This window comes from Falco biarmicus, chromosome 3 (genome assembly GCF_023638135.1).
Source record: "Falco biarmicus isolate bFalBia1 chromosome 3, bFalBia1.pri, whole genome shotgun sequence".
NCBI lineage: Eukaryota > Metazoa > Chordata > Aves > Falconiformes > Falconidae > Falco > Falco biarmicus.
This window is the reverse complement of record NC_079290.1, coordinates 96,940,382-96,957,646: the sequence shown is the minus strand read 5'-3', so window position 1 is coordinate 96,957,646 and position 17,265 is coordinate 96,940,382. Positions and strand designations below refer to the sequence as shown.

Genomic DNA, 17,265 nt, shown 5'->3' with positions numbered 1-17,265 from the left:
GCCGGTGGAGATGCTGCTCATATGTCACTAGCAGCAGGGTGTCTCTGTGGGGTTTCTTTTCATCACGCAGGTAGATACTTGAGTGAACTTTGGTTTAGTGTATGGTTGCAGGGCAGCCAAGATGGAGGCAGTCACAAACAGCTTTTTTTCCGGGTATTTGAATATTTAAGTTTTTGTTTTCAAAGCAGTTGTGTGGAAAAGAGATTAGATCAGTGAGGGTAAACCAGCCTGAAAACTGGAATCGTAGTGCGATGCACCAGGGCCAGAAGTAGGTGTGTGAACCGAGACCCTTGCTTTGTGGCGGTGTGTGCAGTTTGGGCACATGCCAGTTTACTATACAGAATTTTTCACCTAGTAGTTGTGAAGCGCATCTCATCCCGGTTCACTATAAAATGCAGCAATGCGTGTGTTCTTTTACTTCATAATATTTCGATGCAGAGGGAGAGATGCAGGGTCTGTAAAATCTGTATAAACCACCGATTTGCTGGGGCCAAATGAGCTGTGGCGTGTCAGCAGGGTGGTGTATTACTCCCCGTGTGCATTCCCCGTCTGTTTCAGTTGTGAAGGAAAGTATGTTCCTTCAGTCACTGTTATTTGCCTTCACACTTAGGGCAGACTAGGAATACACACATGCCCTGTTAGGAGCTATGACTCATTGTGCTATAGGAACTTGGGTTTTTGCCACAGCTATACGTATCTGCGATTAACAAAGATTGCCTTGGCCAATGTTAAGAGCTGTGACTAATGCCAATCTTGTTAGGCATTCATCACTGAGATTTGTCTCCTTGTCAAAAGTTTTGTTAAATAATGTTTCCTCCAAGAAACATTGTCTTGCCATCAATTTTCCCCTGGCAGATGTATCGATTGAAATAGATGTGTTTTTCATGCCATTCAAGGAACTGAGTGACAGATTGTGCTCTGAATATGATAAATCTAACCATTGTCTTTATTGTTACTATAATTATTACTGTTTTGCAATATTGACAGCAGCAGCATTTAATAATAGCAGAGATACATCTATATACCAATAAAAAATCCTTATCCTGGGTGAAAAGGTTTTCAAATCACCTGAAATGTCCCAGAAATCACTCCTCATTTCCCAGAGCAGAGCTGCCTACCATAAGGTTTTCCACTCCTCCTGCTAGAAATACATGTATCCATATTTATTTAGACTCTTTTCTGAGGGATTCAAAAGCTTTTCATCACTATGCAGTATGTGATTCACACATACCCACACGTAACGCATCAGAAAATAGTATCAGCCCTGCAGAATAGCGTGTCCCAGTATTAAATTTCTCTAGACTGATGCACGTATTGGGCAATAGCTTAACTGACACACATACCACCATTTTAGCATAAATGCTTTTTCTTCATCATCCCTCCCCCGGTCCAGTCTCTGCGTACAAAAGCATGCTGATTTTTTCTGGAATCTCTTTCTTTCTTCTCCATTGTTATTTTTTTCTGCAGAAAAGATGCTAGCAGGGCTCACACGAGGATTGGACTGAAGGATAGCCTTCCAGGAGGGGCCCCTGAGGCCTGGGGATGTTGCTGATACTGTTAGGGCTGGCTGTGCAGCTCCTGGCGTGGCAGGAGCTCCTCTGGGCTCTTCCAGCATCCTCCTTTCTGCCTTGTAGTGTTCCTCCTTCGTGTTCCCTCTCCTCCCCCCTTCTCTGCTTCCTTGGCCACCTTCCTGCTTTCCTCTGCTGCACCCCCTGCTACTGCTCGCTCATCTGGAGAGACTCCAGAACATCCTCATGGAAAAACCTGGGAGCCCCAGGTGGGGAGCAGGACTATGGGCTTCACCTGCGTTCTCCTAATGCCCAGGTGGCCAGCGCTGCAGCGCCCAGGCGAGCTTCGTATTCACAAGCACGATATCCAGGCCTTGCAGCAGTTTGTGGTGAGACGGCCAAACGACAGAAGCGCTTTTTTGCTGCGATGAAGGTTTGGAAACGGTGCCTGGGGGCCAGGCATTGCCTGCTGCTGGAAGCGGGGGGCGGAGGTATCCTTATGGTCATCTTCTGCAGCTGAGCTGGGAAGGAGGTGCTTGCAGAGTTGTAATTAAGAGGGGGTACTGCTCAACAAATAATATTGCAGTGATTGAAGAGCAGATAAGAAAATCATGATTTATGGTGCCGGAGCTTCATGGCTTATCATGCAGGCTAAACTGACTGTACGAATGCTGTGTCTCTGAGCGACTGAAGAGCCACCCCAGCTGTCAAAATAACCGAGGAGCGGCTGCATGAGCTGCCTCTGCCTTCAGATTCTGTATTTGCATTCAATTTCTGAGAGGCATTCTCAGTGTTGCGTGTCTCTGCTTAGTTCATATGTGCTAGAAAGATGGAATAGTACTGAACCGGTTTGTTCCAGCTTGGTAGAAAAGGGCCCGTGACCGTGAGGCTCTCATGAAGACAGTTCTGAAACAGAAAAAATTGTGTCACGTGCTGTGAGACCTGTTGGTCTCCTCTGTAGGCAGTGGGTCAGCGCAGTTACAGCTCAGATCTCTTATATTTTCTTCTGGGTTTCCTAAGGAGTGATTAATATGAAAAGGAAAGAGATCTTCATTACCAACCTCTGGGTTTGTGCAGTGTTTAAGTATTATAAGAGTCAGTAAGATAACTCAGAAGATTTTTTTTGAGGTCCTGGCTACAAAAAATTACAGCCTCCAAACGCTGTATCTTTTGCAAATTCAAAAGAAAGGGATAGAAAGGAATGGTTCAGATAGCTGTGAGGATTTCTGAAGTCATTATTATTGAGGGGGGGAAAATGATTCTGTGTGTTTTTGCATATGGGGATACACCAGAATTCATTTTCATTTTCATGCAAGATAGAAATGGAAAGATATTTTCTGAAAATCCAACGGGATTGCAGTAGTACCATTAGATAACATGGTTAGTGTCACAAACAGATCTCTTCCTGGTAAGGGAGTGTGCAAAATACATGGTTCTACTGATACTCAGCTTGTATCAACCATCAGTTCAGCTGCAGGGTGCCGTACCGAGCTCCCGATACGGTGTCTGTGCAAACCACAGAGTTGACAGTGTGTGTACAGATGTGCAGAGGAGCAACTTGCTGTATACCAAGTATTTAAATGAGAGGTAGTGACTTTTGATTGAAGCTGCTTGTTTTGACTGTGGTTTTTGATATATTCCTAGAGAAAAGCCTTTTGTCAGTATGGCCAAAATGACTGATTTGCAGCAAGGTATAGCTTTTTAACTAAACTTGCTACTTTTTTGTTTGTTGACTTGGGCACATTTATAGAAGTAGCTGTATTTCTTATTTATAAAAGTAGCTGAATAGCTTATTTTATCAGTGTTATAACACTGGGAAAATGTGCATGAGATACTCCCCATTCATATATTAGATGATACTGTTTTGTATTTTCAAGCCATGTCAAACTGCATTAGGATGGAAACTGTGATCTGATTACAGCTAATAATATGCATACTAATAATACAGCACATATCATTGCAACACATCTTACAAGCCGTGAACAGAACTGAGTGCCAAAGATGATTTCCCCTCTGATTCTGCATAGGATCCAGAGGCAACAACAGCAGCTGCAATGGTCAAAATCTGAGAAGAAAATTTTGCCCATACTTATTTATTGTAACCATATTATGATAATGTGGATTGTCACTATTTGGATGTATTTTGTATTAGCTTCTATTTTTTAGAAAAAAAACAAAAGTGCTTGAAGTAGATAGTATAATCTGATATAAATATTTAAAATAATTTATTTGAAGTAGCCTGGTAAGCATAAGCATGCTCTTCTACCACTCCTGTATTTGCTGAAACTCTCCATCTGTTCCTTGAATGTTGACAGTTCCTCTTTAACTTTAGAAATGTATTTTTCTGCTGACTAATTTAGCTTAGTCCACCAAAACCTGACTTCCCCCTTTCTCTCACCTCCATCATGACCCAAAGCAATAGGTAGCGACTGCTAACTAATGAATCTTTCTGGTGCCAGTGAAGGTTTTGATTATATGCCCAGACTCCAAATAGAGCCCTTTTTGATTTTTATGTGAATAGGAGGAGGAGACAATATTGTACTGGGGTCTCATGTCCTGAGCTCAACAGATAGAGGACTAGTCTTACTTCAGTTCAGTGATGGACACTTTTTTTAATTAGTTGGAGATTTTTATGTGAAAATGTTTCTCTCCTTATTTGAAACAATCAGAGCAGATGAAAAAAAAAAAGCTGACATTGCACATTTCGGAATTGATGAAGCCTGCACTGTTTACAGCTGCTCAGTGCTCCCTGCACTGTGGACCGAGGAGTTCTCATTTTTAGGCTGTGCAGCACAGGGACATTACAGGGACATTGAAACTTGTGCTGCTGGTAGCCAAGGAGCTAGAGCCATCTCTGAAATGAATTGCTGCAAAAGCCAGACATTTCAAAGTCAGGAGGTCAATTCTTGCTCTATTAGAATTTACGTGGAAAAAATTGTAAATACTACTACTCTGGACTGTATCTACTTGCCACGTACTTCTGGGCTGTTTAGCTTTCAAAATAATTTCCATATCACAAGGGCTTCCTTTTTCTAAAATGAAGGCTGAGGTCTGCAAATAAATCACATGACTTCCTGACAAAAATAATTCCTGTGTGGTGGGTGACATGCCGTTAGGTCAATTTGACTTTTCAACGTAAGTGTTAGAGAAATCTTCACTCAATTGAATGGTAGCACCAATGGCAGCATAGACAATTTTTCTTCTCTTTGCTCAGCTTCTTCTAGAGAGTTGGTTAGACATCTACCTCTTCAGAGAAGACTGGTGTTCTTAAGTAACCTTGTTAAATTAAATGCAGATTAGTATCTAAGTTGTTGAGGTTTGGCTTGGCGTATATGCACTGTGGGAGATAAAGAATAGCCAAGATGGACCGTTCAGCCCTTAATCTTCCTTATGAGGCACTGAGAAGTGAGAAGACACTGGTGTTAGTGATGGTTTTGTGATGTGGACCTGCTGCTCTGGAAACTTCGATTCATTTTAAAGAGGAACCAAGCAGCTGTCAGATGTTACCAGCAACAAAACCTAGATGTCAAATTCTCTGGTGTAATTGCTCAGACTCGTGTCCTTTCACATTTTTAAGCACTGCTAGGGCAAGTTGTACCTAAGTCACTGGCCTAGGGATCTGGTCTGTCTCATGGATGAACATCTTCCAGCTCCACCATTACTTGGTTTTTCCTGTTTTCCTGCTGGAGGGAGAAGATGGAGGGGTTCAGGGGAGCAGACCTGTTGGGTCTAAAGTGGTTGCCGCCTCATGGCCCCATGCCTGCGGGCACAGGTGGCTCATCGGCACCACGGTACAGTGCCTGTTCATGTGGGTTCTTTGCGTTTCTGGCCATTATCAGCATATGCGCAGAGCCAGGAAGGCTCTCAAACATGAATGTTTTGGATTTGCTGTAATTAACAGGTTTCCGCCTTTCCAAAAAGGTTGAAATGGTGGAAGGAGTAAGTGTAAGACTCCACCTTTCCCCTGTCTCCGTACAGATTTTAGGGCTCTTCCTTTTCCTGTGCTACAGTGATCCTAATGGCAATTTTTCTTGAATGTCAGGGATGTAAAAGCCCATAGGCTTCTCTTTCATATTTATAATCACTGTTTACTCAGATTGTGACATGTAGTCATGGAGTGGGTCCTGGGCTGAAGTCCTGCATGGCAGCTGTGGGTGGACTTCAGAGAGTCAACTTGCACCCCAGGAGCTTTGCCAGGAGATGCATCGCCCAGCTTCAGCTTTGGACTTGGGCTGACCGGGAGCGAGCCCTCCCCTGTTCTGTGCAGGTCAGAGAAATCTCACGTCATGTCATTGCCACCAGCCTGGCACCGCTTTGTCTCTTTTTGAAGCACAGCCAAGTAGAGAGACTGGGGTGAGGACTGTGTGAAGCCCTCCAAAAGAATGACGTGTACTTAATTATTTTTCTTCTTCATTTTACCTAAGAACTCAAGAAATCAACGCTCAGAAGTTGCCTGATGGAGAACTGTAGCACTGTGGGCCAGATTTCTTGATGCACGTGGAAGGGGGGGGTGTTCTTTCATATGAGGAGATGTTTGTGACTCTGTTACTTACCACCACGGACACAATTGCACTTTCTTGCTGAAACAAGCTGCACTTCCCTGCTTTTATGTAATTAATGAAGTTTTTGCTGTCTGCTGTGGTGTGATTTTCAGAGATGTGTGAAACATCAAGACACACTGACAAGCGGGAGCAATTCATCCGTTCTTCCAGAGTCTTGTCCAAAAGTGGACAGGATTAGACCCTAACCCCAGGAGAAGGGGGTCAGTTCCTGAGAATCTCCCTGCAGCACCTGCAGGCAGAGCATGCCTGTTCGTGAGACTGTTGGTGTTGGGAAGGGAGGTTTTCCTTGCACACTGCCCTACGTGTCGCTGCTTTAGAGAATGGCTCAAAGGGAAGATGCCTTTTTTCCTTCTCCTTTTGAGGGGGGAGCAGGGGGAAGAGAGCAGAAAACTATGGTGTTTTGATCCGCCTGTTTCTTATTCTAGTAGCATAAACACACCAGAGTATTTCTCCAAATCAATTTAAGCAAACCTTTCATGTTCTCTCCCTGCTTCAAGAAAGCAAATGTGGCTGCTTGCAGATTTACAGCTACAGAGAAGACAAAGATCTGTAGTGTGCACAGACTCAAATGCCGAGCAGTGTCATGCTGAAAGGACCTGCACGAGCTTTAATAGAGTATAAAAGCCTTCTGGGCACCAAGCAAAAAATCTGTTTAAAGTCCTGACAGGGATAAGAGCACAGCTTGTATTATCAGCATATGCGCAGAGCCGGGAAGACTCTCAAACATTAATGTTTTGGATTTGCTGTAATTAAAAGGTTTCCGCCTTTCCAGAAAGGTTGAAATGGTGGAAGGAGTAAGTATAAGACTCCACCTTTTCCCTGTCTCTGTACAGATATTTAGGCTCTTCCCTTTTCTGTGCTACAGTGATCCTAATGGCAATTTTTCTTGAATGTCAGGGATGTAGAAGCCCATAGGTTTCTCTTTCGTATTTGGTACTCAGATTGAGACAGTCCCAAGCGTTCCCTGCCCCACACAGTGAAGGACTGCCCCCCACTGTGCATGACACCGAACACACAGCACAAAGATTGTCCCCGGGCTGCAATTTCTCATGAAAGCCAGATCCTTTTCCTCACGAGCACATGTGGAGTGGCATATCGTGAGAGATTAGTGACTGGATAGACCCCAGATAAAATGTGGCTGGCGTCTGTGAGGCAGAACAGTGCAAGCTGAACTGGAGCAGAAAGAGATGTTTGTGGATCACTGGTGAGCAGGTCAGATGTTGACATAGTATGTATGGATTCTTTGAGGGGAAAATGACTGTTTCAGGAAGGTTTGACAGCAGGCAATTTTTGTCTGACTAAGATTTCCCTTATTTTGAGAACTAATTTGTCAGACTAAAATGCCTCTGCAAAGAATCTGTAACTCAAGGACTGTTATATTAGTGATCTGTATCAAGTGGCATAGCAGGAGCTACCAGTTAGAGGATTATGGGGCAGGTGGATGAATGCTTTCTCCAATATCAAACAGATGCAGAAAGAAAATTATTCAGGAGCAGGAAAAGAAGTGCTGTGAGGTTGGAAATGTCAACTCAGTCACCAGTAGCAGTCTGTAAAAATAAGAGAGAAAAGTGAGAAGGGAAGACTGTGGCCACTGAATAGAGGATTCCTGCCCAGTATAAGAGGAAAATGAGTACGTCACTACCTACCTGATTAAGTAGAAGGTAAACAGGAGCAAGTTCAAGGAAGATCTTTCCCTTCTTGGCTGTTTACTAGATGTGACTGCCGCTTCAGTGGTGGCAGCCATCCCTCCAGTAGCTACTCAAAGAGTAGCAAAGACTGGGAATAGGCAGTGTGGATGAGATGGTTATTGAATGTTTGGACTGTGACCCCCTTCTTCTTCCAGTCAGGCTGTTAAATATTCATGTAAGTGGGCTCAGGCAGATCCCCGCCATCTGTCTGTATTTATATGGCTTCATCCAAACAGCTCCAAAACATGTGAAATTTTATCCTCACAACAGCTCTTTAAAGAAAAAGGGATTTCTCACCTACCTGAAGGGAAAAGGAATCAAAGCACAAAGCAATTTAGTGAGTAACCATATTTCTTCTCTGGACTCCAGCAGACAGGATTCAAATTCATCTCTTTTAAGCGCCAGGCCCAGGTCTAGCCTGGGGCTCTCAAGGTAAAGATCATATTTAGTGCTATAAGATGTTGTATAGCTTGCCTAATATTGCTCATTAAGCATTAAAAAATCTTTGTATGCAACTAAAGAGGAAACTGGAGGCTCTGTCACTGTGTGTGTATGCGTACAGAATGAAAGTATTTGACAAGAAGTCAATAATAAAACCATTATTTTGGCATCTCAGCCTGCACACCTTGCTGGCCAGATAAAACAGGGCTGTCGTGCAAGCTTCGGTAAACAGTGTGCCCATATGGACAGTTCTGCCAGGGAGCAGATTGTCACAGCTACATTTGACCTGTTTTAGAGCAATCGTAGCTCTCCCTTGGCACCGTGGATGTACTGTTGACATTTCAGCAGAGCTGCTTCAAAAAAAAAAGAGTGCCATTGTCTGAATAGCATGGCATTTTAGGAGCGAGAAGCAATTTCTGCATTGTAAATCAAGCAACAATCCCAGTACTTCTTACTCTCTCCAGTCAGAGCCTCTTAAACAGTCTGAATGGGAAAGATGAAGGGGCAAGACCACTGCAAAGACAAGCCCAGACTCTTCAGCATACCTACGTTTAAGTTGCTGTATACATGCGGTCCTGTTACTCATAAGCTTCAGGGATTTGAATCTGAAGCTGCGATTCAGCTCTCAGAAGCCCCCCCACAGGCAGGGTATCACAGAAGAGATTTCTACAAACTGGCTGTTTGGCGGGGGTTTGGTTTTGTACCTGTTCCCAGAAGGTGGCAAATGTTGAGTAGCAATCCACCTTACCTTAGCTTGGTTTTTTTTATCGGTCCAGGACCTCACCTTCATGCTATTTTTAGGCATAAAAAGGGATCTATTTTTGAAATATAAAATAAAATAGGATAAATTTTCCTACTGAAAATAAAGGGGAATGTAAAAGGAATAGATAAAAAGGGATAAATTTTCACTGTGGTGCTCAAGAAACTCTTTACGTGTGTTTTGGAAACACACCAGAGGGGGTATACTTGTGCCTTTAATGCCATACTGAAACGTTTTCTTCTTTCAAGGATCTTTCCCCTTGGCTTAGTCTTTAAGAACAGCCTCAAGGCTTTCAGTTTATTCAGTCGATATATTTTTGTTAATGACATTTTTTTTAAACTGTGTTTCAGGCATTGGAAAAAATGTCATCTGTGACCGAACGGCGACTCCCCTGGATGCCTTCAGGATGATGACTGCGGCTCATTATTACCCAAAGCTCATGAGCATCATGGGGAACGTTTTGCGCTTCCTGCCCGCTTTCGTGAAGATGAAGCAGCTGATCCAGGAGGGTTACGTGGGGGAGCTGCTGGTGTGCGAGGTGCAGGTCCACAGCGGAAGCCTGTTAGGCAAAAAATACAACTGGAGCTGTGACGACCTGATGGGAGGTGGGGGCTTGCACTCGGTGGGCACCTACATCATCGACCTCCTGACCTTCCTTACCAGCCAGAAGGCTGTGAAAGTGCACGGGTTGCTCAAGACCTTCGTGAAGCAGACGGACCACATCAAGGGGATACGGCAGATCACCAGCGACGACTTCTGTACGTTTCAGATGGTCCTGGAAGGCGGCGTGTGCTGCACGGTGACGCTCAACTTCAACGTGCCGGGGGAGTTCAAACAAGACATTATTGTGGTGGGTTCGTCAGGACGGCTGATTGTAATAGGCACTGATCTCTACGGACAGAGCAACAGCTCTCCTCAGCGGGAGCTCCTGCTAAAGGACTCCACGCCAGTCAGCAACTCCTTACTTCCAGAGAAAGCCTTCAGTGACATCCCGTCCCCCTACCTCCGGGGTACCATTAAGATGGTTCAAGCTGTCCGGCAGGCATTTGAGGACCAGGACGACAGGAGGACCTGGGACGGGAGGCCCCTCACGATGGCTGCCACTTTTGACGACTGTCTGTATGCCCTGTGTGTGGTGGACACCATTAAAAAGTCAAACCAGTTGGGCGAGTGGCAGAACATTTCCATCATGACGGAGGAGCCAGAACTGAGCCCAGCATACTTAATCAGCGAAGCCATGCGGAAGAGCAGGATGTCCCTGTACTGTTAGCTCCTCTCAGCTCCTAGGAGAGAATAGGAACCAGACAGCTCTTGAAGGAAACAGCCATTCAGCCCCCGTGAAGGGCTTGGGCATCTTAGAAACAGCTGAGGATACAGGAGAAGGAAATAACGGTGTTTGGATCAACTAAATTTGTCGGTGACTAAATGCCAAAGTGATAAGGTCCTTAGAAATGCCCAAAACAGATAGGAGACTTAAGAGCTGACATAACTGTTTTAATAACAGTATTAGCTGGCTGATTGGAAAGATATATCATAGACTCACCTCCTGCTTGCAGGTGCTTTAGAATATCCAATTGTGTTTACTGTGAAAGGTTGGGAAGATCCTTTTAGATTTTCCTTTCCTACCAGAGGGCTGTGAAGGTACTGTCATGTCGTTAAATTATCTGTAGTGTCTGACATGAATGGTTCCTACCATGACAGCTGACACCACCGCGCTGCCGTACTACACCTCTAACCAACACACAGAATAATAGGACTTGGTGTGAAAGTGTCATGCGATACGGAAAATCTCAGCAGCTCACCTTTCATAGCTGGTTAGGAGCTTCTCTGTGTTGGTTTAGCTAGTTGTCTTTTGGGTTTGTTTCTTCTTGTTTTTTTTTAAAGCACAATTAAATAGGAAAATTTGTGGCTTTTAAAACAAAGCAGTCCTCCACCACAGTTCATATGCCCTGGTATTGGGGGAGGGAGGGTCTTTTGTGAGCTCCCAGTAAGCTCCTGGTAAGCTAACTGCACAGATGTGCTGGTTAAAATGGGTTGTGCAAAACCTTCATGGATGGCAGGTGGCATGAGACAGTGGTGATAGTGGGATTTATTATACAGCTGAACTCAGGCTAGTTTTATGAAGGTTTACACACAATTTCCTGTGTCAGGGGCTGACTTTTGAGTGCATTCATTGTGCATTTTGGTTTTACATGGAAAACTAGAAATCCAACCTGAAACCGTATGATGCTTGGACAGGCAGCGTTCTTTTAAACCTTTGTGAACTCACACTTGAGAGATGCACACCGACAATTAATTCCATATAGTTCAGTCCAGAAGCTTTCACCTCCACCAAGTGGTGAGTGTGAGTGAAAAACAAAAGGGATGAGAAAATTACCTGTCCATTTCCAGGGAAAAAAATCTACATAAGACCCCCACCTCTTCACCTCCTTAGAGTGGCCGGCTACTGGTACTGTAGTAATCATTCCCTGTCATCAGTGCAGGTGTGGAAAGACTCTTTTGATACCTTTGTCCCGTTCTTTTTATTATATTAGATTGCAGTCTTGAAATAACATATTCTTTCAAGAACGTATTCTTGAAAGAATATACTGAAAGGCACGTGAATTATCCCAGTAAACAGGGATACTGCTTTTCTGCATAAAGCTGCTCCAGTGCTTATATGTTTACATCCTCAAGATAGAGGAAAAAAGTAGAACACAAGCATATAGCACTAAGTTATGTTAAACTTGAGAGAAACCTTATCAGGCTTCTTTGTTAATTTTGACTAGGGAAAAGAAGAGAACATTTGGTTGAACAGTAAATTAAAACCAAAAATATGACCCTCTTTCTCAAGGCCATCACATTAGTGTTGCCATTTTAGATTAGAAAGAGAACTGTCAGAATAATTTAGATTTTTTTGAAAGCGCTTACAGGTTTGCTATTTTTAGGAGCACTAAGGGCTTCTCTAGGGTTTCTGCTACAAATGACTCTCTCTGATTGCTATATGCTCCTGCCTGTCCTATGCCCAGTTTTAGAGCTTCATGTTTTTGGACAGGAAGGCATCAATAATGTGGTTCATCTCATCTGACTTTAGCCAGCTGAAAGTCAAGTGTCTTGTCCTGGTCGGCTGTGCAAGGACAAGCAGTCAATACAGAGAGAGCTCTCTGTTCACTCAGTTCATCCTAAGATTAATATCGAAGGAGGTGCCCATCGGAAATTCCTGTCCTCCTTTGCAGAGAATCTCGGCTTCTAAATTTTCAGGTGGCTAAAGTTAGGAAACTTGACTCCCACCCCAAAATTATTAATGTGTGCTTAATTTTTGCAAGAGCATATGTGTGACCTCTCAGGAAATATTCCCCAAAGTGTAATAGCATGATTGATGAAGGAATAATGTAGTACTGCAAAACCACACCCAGATGGAGAATTGTTTTATCCTTGTTGTTCTGCCTGTTCTAGCAACTGTATCTGGGGCTGACCACTTCTGCTAAGACCTCAGGCAAGCTTTCATCATTCCTTCTTTGAAGCAGCCCTTGACAAGTTTGGGTGGTTTTCCTAAAAATGGATTTATCTGAGAATTCCTGAGGTAGTATCTGTGCCATCAGGAATTTCCCATTATAATGGTGGTAGTATACCGTGCTGTACGGTTCCTGCCCTGAAAAATAGGCAGAGAAACACAGAAGAGGGTATTTGAGCAAGAAATCATCTCTTTCTCCTGAAAAATCAAATTAGCCCCAAGGGGGTCAAGAGAGTTTTCCTATAGTAAGGCAAAAGCCATTTATTGAAAATAGTGACTAGTTCAAGTCACGAATGCAAGCCCAGTGGATAATTAATCATGTCTATTTGAACACCATCCAAAACATGGACCAAAATGTTTGAGTCTTGCTTCTTAGTGGTTTGGCCATTGTGCTGGAATTGCAGTTCATGTCTTCGCATGTCGTTTTGGTTCACAAGTGTTGACAGTTTTTCCTGTCTGTATTTTCCTTTTTCTGTGTCGTTCCGGGTTTTGTGATGTCATCTGGAAGAAGATATGCTGGAATCCTGTTCCCCGCCCTTGCAGTGAGCAGTCCCCAGGCAAGACACGGTGTATAGGGGTAGTACTAGGGGTAGTACTACGGAGCTCAGCCTTTCTGTACCAGATCCAAAGGTTTAGGTGACAGGCATCATCCGTCCTCTGTGCGGACTTACTGATGCAGATGGTGCTGCTTAGCAGGAAGAAGATCTAATGCTTTGGTTACACAGCCATCTGATGCTAGTGTGAGTACTGGCTTGCAAATGAGTTGAATCCTGTACAGCTTGTTGTGTGACCACAGGGCTGTTCCCAGAGAGGCAGGCAGAACGAGCAGGGGCAGGACGGGACTGCCTTTTGTGATGGCAACAGAGGTCTTACGCTAGGTTTCGGTGAAGTCATTACCTGACTGGGATGGCAGCAGTAACTCCATGTGTTTAGGACTAGATGACAGTTTTTCCATTCTCTAGGAGGTGAAGGTGCTGTAGTGTCAAGTGTAAAGATACTAAGCTTCCACCTGGCTTAGAGGTGGAGGGAATTGGTTTGTTTATGGAATGTGTATTACTATCCTGATAAATTCTTACTTTAGAGTCTGGGATCTTTCTTGGCAGCATCAAGCCCTCTGCTCTTTTGGTACAGTTGAAAGTACGTTGAATTCAATAAAGCCTCTTGGAGTTCACACTGGGTTTAAGAATGTGGGCAGCAGATAGCAGAGATGTACTCGATGGAACTCAAAAGCAGTACCACACTGGGAAACATATATTTGGAATTGCACTTTTAATGCTGTTCTTTGATACTGTGCCACAAGGTTTGAGATGAATGCTGCTAGAATTGGTGCAGGCCTGACAGCCAAACTGCAGCTACGGCTGGAATTTACAGTAGTCCCCAAATGAGCTTGTTCATCCACTAGGTAAGAAATGTTGATTCCTCTTTCCCAGGGCTGCTGTTGGAGAGGCTTTTTCCTTTGCCATCAACCTGTGCACATAGGATACTGAAGATTATGGTCTGTTGCCAAAGACAAAAAGAGCCAAAGGGGCGAGCCCAGGTGAAATGCTCTGCTGCTCTGCAGGGGTCTGTTTCAATGCTGGGACGGTCAGCTGAGAGATGATGTCTTATTTTCCATGGGAGTTGCATTGGGGTCCACACCAGGGGTAGGGCAACTCTACTCTGTGTGACAGTAGGGCACAACTGAAGTCCTCCGGCGTGCCCAAAGGGATCGTGGTGACTGCCGCAGGGAGTGACAGGAAAGTGTGTCTGCAGTCTGGTACCTGTATGTCTGCGCCAACAAGGAGACTGTGGCAGTCGTGCGGAGGGTGAGGGTCGCACCTCCTGAGGGTGACAGCAGCAGCCTTGCTCCACATTTGTGTTTGGGAGCCCAAGAAGGGACCCTGCCCTCGGGGAAGCAGCATCCATCCTGTACTCCTGCTAGATCTGTGCACATCCTCAGTGCTGAACTCGGTGAAGTCCTGCGGGGAGGCGTAAAAACTCTGCGAGAGCTTGAGGTTTCCTATATCTAATATCATGCATGTGTTAAATTAGTAGTACTTTAGCTGTGTAGTTAGAAAATACCATGTAGAGATGATACGTCCTTACCCATGCAGCCAATATGGCAGAGAATCAGGGCATGCATAGACAAGTTTAGGCTCAGGGTGGGCTGCTGTGGCGTTCATCCTTTGCTTTGGCTGAAAGCATGAGAAATTCCTGCCCAGCCAGCATAGGGCAATCAGAGGCACTCTCCACTTTGTACTTAGTGTTTCCTTCTTTTGGATAGCTTTCGAATCGGTGACTGTACAAGTGAACAGCTGTCCTGGAAGTTCAGCCATTCAAAAAAGAAGGCTTTTCTGCTGCATGTGGTCACAGCACAAGTACAATTCAGTCTCTCTGTTACCTTGTTTATTTCTGTGTCCATACAAATGTGGAAAAGACTCAGACAATTTAAAATGACTCATTGATCTACCAACAAAAAGCATAATTTATTTAATGGGTAAAGGTAAACATAGTACCTTGATGTCTTTGCAGAGATTCAGAAATTACTGATGACAGGATTTCTTGTTGCTGGGAATTTCTATATTTGACTTTTATCTATGGCCTTCAGTATAAAGTATCACACATTATGAAGTCTATTCACTGTGAAGTTCTCTTTTTACAGGGGTTTAAAAGTACCCAGAAGACCTTTGGCTTTGTGTAGATACTCAACACTGGTGTGATGTTCCAGTGGCCCAGTGATGTACCCTTCAGTACGTATGAAACTCAACACTGGACTGTTTGACCTCTGCAGTGCTCTCTGGGTATCTAGGACTAGTTGTGAAATGGCAGGATTATTCAGGACAGCAGTTTCTTTTTTTTGTTGTTGAAGTTGTTACTCATGGGGAGCAAAGTTTGTAAAATTTAGAGATGAAGTATGACTGAATAATAATTGGCAGTCTTAAAATTCCCTCTCTCTTGAGCTGCTGGATGAAGTCTGTCCGATAAAAATAACTTCCTCTTAACAATAACTGCCCACTTCCATTTGCTCATGAGAAGAAGAAATTTTAAGTAAACGGGACTATACATAATGCTGCATTCATGAACCGATGTCATAACCTCATGACTTACTGAGTGTATGAAGCCAGAGCCCATGCAAGTAATGGCTTTTTTGAAGCTGCCAAATTAAAGCCTTGGGGTTGGGGAATGAAGGGTATCGGCTTAGGTCAAGCTAAAATAGCTTTTATTCAGCATTTTCAGTTAAATGAATAAACAGAATGGCTATACTCAATCCAAAACTGAACACAAAACTTGTTTGTAGAAGGCCATTTACATTTTTCCTTTGGGGAATAAGTTCAATTTTTAAAGAATGCTGTTTTGAAATGAAGTTTTTTAAAAAAACATCTTTTATTATGTTTTGGCATGTGTGAAATGAACTGTTTGGGGTTGGGTGTGGGATTTTTTTGGTTGAGTTTTTTGTGGGTTTTTTTTAGGTTCATACTTTCAAAAATCCCATCCATTAGGTTTAAGGACGTTCAGTGAATTCAGCTGCCCTTGGGCCGGTTCGGCTGTGAACCTGCAGCCTCGCGGTGTCATGCAGTGACCCCATTTTCAGCATTTGAGTTTGGCCATCTGGGTTTCATTGTGTCTCTTTGTGGCAGTGGGAAAACTGGTTCATTACATGGAGTTGGCTACAGATAATAATCAAAATACTTTTTGCAGCAGTGCCAGCCATCGTCTTTAAAAGCACTTAACTCTGTTAACTTGTTTACCGTGGTTATTTATGACCTCCCAGCCATGTGCTGTCCATTACTTCCTTTCCTTTGTACAACAGACACCTTTGTACATCAGACTCGCTTCCCTCCCCTTTCTGTTTCTCATTCCATTGCAAGCCACCAGGCGAGTCTCCCTTGTTCCCCACTGAGCTTACGCTCGGTCTGTGTTACACGTGGCATACAGGGTGGCTAACCTACAACTTGAAGTAACTTTTAACACAAGATTCATTGAAGAACGTTACCACCACAGCTGCTCAAGTACGTGGCATCCCGAATGCCCGGTCAGGGCAGGCACCGAAGCTCCCTGCTGTGCCATGCTTCACAAGCGACACTCGCTGTTTCTCTCTGTACTGGTTTTCTTTTATTTGATTTTGAAAAATGAGAATATGTTCAGTTTGTTGCTGTGTCAATATTAAGTATATATTTATTGTTTTTCAGACATACATACCTATATATAAATGCTATATATATATAATGTCAACGCATGGACATATGTACAGTAGATATTTTAAAGAGCTATTTATCAAGAAAAGTAAGTGTTACAAGTAAACAGAGTTTATATTTTATATATTATGTAGATAGCAAAAAAAATAAGTGGTTAAATTATAGTAGGACTTTTGGGGGTGGGGTTGGAGAAACGGGCAAGGACTGGTTCTAGCATTTTAAATAGCCAAACTACTTTGTACGGAAGCTGCCTGCTGTGCCTCTCGGCTGCAATATCTGTTTGTTTCTTCTTCTGGAAGATGATGTGCATTGTTACTTTTACATTGCTTGGGGAATGTAGTTAGTTTATTCTCAGCCAACTGGTATGTGCTGCTTAAAACATGGTTTCCTGCTGTTCTGCATATTTGCATTGATGGAATAAAAGGATCTTAACTGGCAAATAAAGACGTAAAGGATGTGATCTCTGCTGTTTGGCATTGCTGCTCACACTTGTACTTTGGAGGGGGTAATAACCATCACCTTTGCCTGGTTTCTGGCCTGCCTGTTAAATTCAGCCATCAGAGTGAAATACATGGGCTTTGCACTTGGGAGCAGGGATTGTGATGGAGAGAGAGGAAGAAGAAGGTTTAACACTAAGC

The 17,265-nt window shown here is 43.6% G+C and overlaps 1 protein-coding gene across 3 annotated transcripts in view; it reads left to right on the top strand.

Annotated features, from left to right (window-relative positions):
• Positions 1 to 17,087, top strand: part of GFOD1 (Gfo/Idh/MocA-like oxidoreductase domain containing 1) — a 75,070-nt gene extending 57,983 nt beyond the window's left edge. For all 3 annotated transcript variants that reach the window (XM_056330032.1, XM_056330033.1, XM_056330034.1), the window contains exon 2: positions 9,310 to 17,087. In XM_056330032.1, coding sequence (XP_056186007.1) covers positions 9,310 to 10,229 — 920 coding nt within the window. In that variant the 3' untranslated portion in view covers positions 10,230 to 17,087. The remainder of the gene's footprint in view (positions 1 to 9,309) is intronic.
• Positions 17,088 to 17,265: the final 178 nt, after the last annotated feature.